The sequence below is a fragment of the Stylophora pistillata genome, chromosome 12 (genome assembly GCF_964205215.1).
Source record: "Stylophora pistillata chromosome 12, jaStyPist1.2, whole genome shotgun sequence".
Lineage (NCBI taxonomy): Eukaryota > Metazoa > Cnidaria > Anthozoa > Scleractinia > Pocilloporidae > Stylophora > Stylophora pistillata.
This window is the reverse complement of record NC_142530.1, coordinates 7,377,501-7,383,627: the sequence shown is the minus strand read 5'-3', so window position 1 is coordinate 7,383,627 and position 6,127 is coordinate 7,377,501. Positions and strand designations below refer to the sequence as shown.

General features: G+C 38.9%; 1 protein-coding gene across 1 annotated transcript; it reads left to right on the top strand.

The window, feature by feature from the left end:
• Positions 1-19: 19 nt before the first annotated feature.
• LOC111334763 (exosome complex component RRP41) lies at positions 20-6,071 on the top strand. Its single transcript, XM_088740150.1, has 2 exons — positions 20-502; positions 4,858-6,071. The coding sequence occupies exons 1-2, from the start codon at positions 128-130 to the stop codon at positions 5,218-5,220; spliced, it is 738 nt and encodes a 245-aa protein (XP_088596276.1). The 5' UTR covers positions 20-127; the 3' UTR covers positions 5,221-6,071.
• Positions 6,072-6,127: the final 56 nt, after the last annotated feature.

The window sequence follows — 6,127 nt, the reverse complement described above, 5'->3', positions numbered from 1 at the left end:
AAAAAGACAGTGGACGTCGAGGGACTGAGTACGAAAATATTAAAAGCATGGACGAACTTTACATCATTATCAATTGTTGAAACTTCTGCGCCTCGTTTACTGGTAAATTTTAGGTCGTCAATCAATAATGGCTGGCTTAGAGATTCTCTCTCCCGAAGGACTACGTCTCGATGGCCGGAGACCCCACGAACTTCGGAAGATGGTGTGTAGAATGGGGGTTTTCAAGCAAGCGGGTGGTTCAGCGTACATCGAGATGGGAAACACCAAGGCATTAGCTACAGTTTATGGTCCTCATGAAGTTACAAACAAGTCTAAAATCCTACACGACCGAGTGCTGCTAAATTGTCAGTTTAGTATGGCGACGTTCAGTACAGGAGAACGAAAGAAAAGACCAAAAGGAGACAGGAGATCCACAGAAACGTCCATGCTTATAAGACGCACATTTGACGCCGCTATTTTAACACAGTTGTATCCTCGCTCACAGATAGACATTTATGTGCAGGTTAGTAGAATATATTCATATACATCTAAAAGAGTGCAGTTGAAGTTAGTGGTCGTTACTTTGGGCCTTTGGGCCTTCCACAGGCGGCCCAAGCTCTCTTTGAGAACCACACAAGGAACACAATTTGCATATCGAATTATAAGGATTTGTGTGGGATTTTCTACAAGATATTCATAGAGATAGTTAAAAGTGAAAATATTAAATAAAAATGGCTTACCTTATTCCATACGTGTGTTGCATACGACCTTATTCCATACGACCTTATTCCATACGTGTGTGTTGCTTGCTCCTGGTGTCGTTATTTTACCGATTTCACTTGATTTAATCGGTTATTTTTAATCCAGGTTTTCTCTTCTAAATAGAAGACAAGGCCGAACACTTCTGTCTAGATAGCCTCCCGAACGAAGTAAAAAATCCCGAGCTAAAATGTACCCATGGCCACAAATCCACCGCAGAATTCAAGGGCAAAGGTTGACCTTTCATTTTGATTCTCTAGCCACACAATCTCAGCCCTGCGATCGATGCCAGGCAGCTCTTTGTGTCCTCAGTGAAACATTAAAATGTTTGTAGACATCCAAGTCCTTTTTAAACACCACACGACCGTTGAAATTGGGTTGGTAACCTCATCATGTTGGCAAACCAAGACTCGTGGGGGTACTAACCTGAGGGGACCCCGGGTTTTACAAAAGTTTTGTTGACAAGTTGAGGTGTAGTACCCCGGCGAGTCTTGGTTTGCCAATATGAAGAGGTTACCAAGCCGATTTCAACGGTCATTGTGTCGTGTTTAAAAAGGACTCGGATGTCTACAAACATTTTAACGTTTCACTGAGGACACGAAGAGCCGCCTGGCGTCGATTGCAGGGCTGAGATTGTGTGGCTAGAGAATCGAAATGAAAGGTCAACCTTTTCCCTTGAATTCTGCGGTGGATTTGTGGCCGTGGGTACATTTTAGCTCGGGATTTTTTACTTCGTTCGGGAGGCTGTCTGGACAGAAGTGTCCGGCCTTATCTTCTCTTTAACCCATTAATGGCCGCAGCTTTTGTGGAAAACTGTGTTTTGAAGCTAGTCCAGCAGATTTTGGGTCACTGTTGGGGTTTTAAAAGCTCTAACTTACCAAAAACCACTTGACAGCTCGTGCACTCGATGGCCTTTCAATCCAAATGCAAAATGGCGGCCTGAAAATCTCGGGCACGCGCAGAGAGCAAAATTTCGACATAGTTTTTGGGTTGAAAAGTCACGCCCCACTTACGACTTCTACTTTTCTCTCTTTCTCCTGCCCTTTTTTTCCCCTCTCCTTGCCTAAAGTTTCTCCTCACTTGCTGGAAATTGAGTAGGCTTCATTTTGGTATAGAGATTTTTCAGAAACTACTCATTATTTTCAAAGCACATGCTCGGAAAGGTAGGTGGGTAGTGAAACGCGATCTTCGTGCAGATTTTCCAGTCAAAGTGACACGGTTTTTTGGCTATTTCTCCAATCTCCTCCACTCAATTGCGCTCATTCTGGTATCGTCTGCAAGATATTTTCAACCCGTTCAAGTACATGCTCGAATTCGTGCTCCAGAGTTAAAATTGATGACGTCACAGGGCGTAGAAAGGGTGTGGGTCCCCATGGGCACATACGGGCGCACTGGACGTTAATGGGTTAAGAAGAGAAAACCAGGATTAAAAAAAACCACTTAAATCAAGTGAAATCGGTAAAATAACGACACCAGGAGCAAGCAACACACGTATGGAATAAGGTATGCCATTTTTATTTAATATTTTCACTTTTAACTATCTCTATGGATATCTTGTAGAAAATCCCATACAAATCCTTATAAATCGATATGCAAATTGTGTTCCTTGTGTGGTTCTCAAAGAGAGCTTGGGCTGTCTGAGGGCCTTTAGGTCCATAGCCCCCACCCTCCCCCCCCCCCCCACTACTTTCCCTATTCTTTACACCCAGTTATTATCTATATCTCTACAGTCAACTCCCAGCTTTTGAACCCTCTCTTAAGCGGATAGTTCTACTTGTGGACACTCTTTTTCAAATCCCATTTAGCCTCCAAGTCAAACTCTGTATTTACTCATTCCCATAAACGGCCACTATCACATAAGCAGACGTGCATACTCTTTAATCTTGTAGGCAGGGGTGGACACTTTTAAAGTAAAAATTTGATTTTTCTTTTGTTATACTCTCTGTTAAGCAGACATCCTCTGCATAGTAATTGACTCTTGGTCTCTTGGCAATGAAATTTGTGTTGAATTTGTAAATAATAGAATAGTGGGGAATAGTGGGGATTGCTCTTGTCAAATCTCCATTTGTCCCTAGAAGGAAGCTGTCCAGTCGTTTGACATTAACAAGAGTCCAACAGAACACTTTCCTGTGAGCAGGCCGGGCATCTACCCTATTTTTCTTTGGTGTTGGCTTCTGGGAATAATTGCCACAGGCAGATAGTTCTTCCAATTCCTAAGGTTGTCCACTCGCAATAGAGTAGACTGTATATATTATATTGACATTTCCCCATTTGATGAAGTAGGATGGAGTGGGCCAGAGTAGAGTACAGACCAACTGAGACTTGGGTTGCATTGATGGAGTCATGCAGAAATCCTTCTATGTTAATGATCTTAATTTTGATTCCTTTTACTTTCCACTATATGCTTCCTCTCAAGGTAAAAGGTTGTATCAACTAAGTTGAAATAGTAAATTGGCTACCATAACAAGTTCAGAGTGAATGGAGGAATTATGATTTGGTAAACTAAAGTGTCTAGCAACTGGTTTTGATGCATTCTTGTCATTCCTTTAGTTCCCAGTCACTAGACACTTTAATTTACCTAATCATGCGAAGCACCATATGGCAATTTGCAGTCTTTCCTTACATTTAGGTAGCTTTCCTTACATTTAGGTAGCTTGGAAAGCTGCAAAACTCTTGAACAAAAGTTTATTTTTCAAATCAGCACTCTTAATCCCATAAGTATCAAGGAACACTTTTCATTGTACTAAGTTATTCATATTTTTCTCTTCACCATGTTCCCACCAATAGCATGAAGTGAAGTGAAGTGAAAACCTTTATTTAACTTCGAATTACAGATAGCAAACAACTATGCTAATATCTTCGAAGATAAGAAATAAAATTTAAATAGACCAAAAAATTATGTGTAGAAATAAGATATTACAATTTTTAAGCTAAATTACAGAAAGAACAACAATCACAATTAAATTTTATTCATATAACCCGCACACAACCCACAATATTCTTCCTTTCGCTCTGATGAAGGGCTAATGCTCGAAACGTCAGCTTTTCAACTCGTTACAGTGGCCAATTTACTATTTCAACTTAGTTGATATAACCTATTACGTTGTTACCCCCACCAATGCAGCGCCACAGTGTCTTTAGAAACTTTCACCCTTAACTCACCTCCTCTCAAGTTAGCTATGGAATTTCATGTTGAACTAAATCATAATATAATTATTGATTCTCATCAAGATCTAATTGTTAATTCTCCACCTAGATGCTACACATATCCTAATAAGTTACAGGAAATTGATATAAGATCAAGATAGCAATTTCCTCTTGATGAGTTTGAGTAGTCTCATGACTCATTTCTTGGATAATGCATGAATATTTAGTATGAGAAGAAGTTACATGGAACTGCATATGCACATAAAGACAGCAGAGTGACAATAACTCTCAGTAAAGAAACAACAACCTTAAATTTAAATTTACAAGACATGTTTCGACATTCTCATGTCATCATCAGTTGCATATGAGCTTTTAACGGTTGTACATTTGACTCATAATTTGTAACGTACCTTAAAATAAATTCAAATGTACAACCGTTAAATATATCTTATTAACCAAGCACAAGGGCCGTACTGGGAGAATATCGGCCCCAGGTCTTGACAGTACATACAAAAAAGACCGAGGGCCGATATTCTTCCAGTACGGTCCCGAACAAGCTTGGTTAATAAGAGATTTATTATACAACTGAAGTTCAAAGGGACACAAGTGTGGTATCATTCGGGACCATTCGGGACAGTGCCCGGTCCAATACTTAGAGAATGTTGGACCGGCAATAGAGCATTTTGATTGGTTGATTTTAGTTATTGGCCCTCTGACTTTCCGAGTCGTGTAATAAAAGCTCATACGCAACTGAAGATGGCATGAGAATGTCAAAACATGTCTTGTAAATTAAGGTACGTTACAAATTACAAGTCAAATGTACAACCATTAAAAGCTCATATGCACCTGAAGATGACTTGGGAATGTCAAAACATGTCTTGTAAATTTAAATTTAAAATTGTCGTTTCTTTACTGAGAGAAACTGCATAGATAATTACTGTGTTGGGTTTATAAATTTGTTTTCCTGCACAGATACTTCAGGCTGATGGTTCAAACCAAAGTGCTTGCATCAATGCAGCTACCTTAGCTCTTATTGATGCTGGAATTCCGATGAAGGATTACATCAGTGCTTGCACAGTTAGTTTTGTCAATGACACCCCACTGATGGACATTAACTACTTAGAAGAAAGCTTTGGAGGGCCACAACTTAGTCTGGCTGTGTTACCAAAATCTGGAAATATTGTCATGTTCCAAATGGATTCCAGACTTCATGTTGATAACTTGGAAAAAGTACTAGACTTGGCAAAGAAAGGGTGCAGTGATATCCACATCTTACTTCGACAAACTGTGCGTGATTATTCTCAAGAGTGTGTGGCTACTTTAGCCAGTAATTAACATCTCATCCTAGACTTTAGCCCTTACACTGTGCCATGCAAATATCCAGTTTTTAACCCCAACTAACATGAGTGACCAAGACAGAATTTCTCCATAAAATATCAATATAATGTTAAGCAGAAAAGTGACGAGTGAAAAGAAAAATATCAATTAGGGGATTATTAGGTGATCAAATACCAACTTCTCCAAAACAACATTATAAGAATTGTATAGCAGACAGTAAGGAGAATTACTAATCAGATCTTGGGAGTCCATAGGGCGTAACATGGCTGTGCACTGTTTGAAATATTGCACTGACTTTTTACCCTAAAGAGATTACAAAAGACCTCCAATTCTTATTCATATTTTACAGGTAGTGAACTTCTGGGCACAAACTCTAAAAATTTACATATGGTTAGTTTTAATTTCGAAGAGGGTGAAAAAAACATAGTGACTCAATTACGATTTATTATATAATTCTTATTATTATACATTGTAGTCACCATCTGTCTTCTCATTGGCTAAACGCCCACAGTTAATTCTTGGAAACAGCGCAACCTACAGATTAGTGAATAATCTGTAGGTTGTGCACACAATGCATGATTTCCGGCAGAGCAATGTCACGTTCACAGACAGCAAAGTAAGAATGGGTTCTCGATTCGCTTCATTGACCCAGCGAGAAATTGAGAAATAACTTGAAGATGAAAATTCGGAAAATACTAAAAGATTGACAGTTTTCTTCAATTATACTTTCTTTAGAAATGCATTTAACTTTTCTGCACTTGATTGTTTTATAAAAACAGTGAAAATTTGTTTACCACACAGTTGTACATTTTTAACTGCTCGAAAATAAACTGTGTTCGCTGCGATAATGCGTTTGGCATTATTTTCTTTAAAACAGTGTATAATAATAATTTAATATTTACAT

What these genes read in the sequence shown, in the direction of transcription:
- LOC111334763 (XM_088740150.1), top strand. Translation starts at nt 128, where the DNA reads ATGGCTGGCTTAGAGATTCTCTCTCCCGAAGGACTACGTCTCGATGGC. An exon ending in AGATAGACATTTATGTGCAG is followed by an intron (nt 503 to 4,857) that starts GTTAGTAGAATA and finishes TTTCCTGCACAG; the next exon opens with ATACTTCAGGCTGATGGTTC.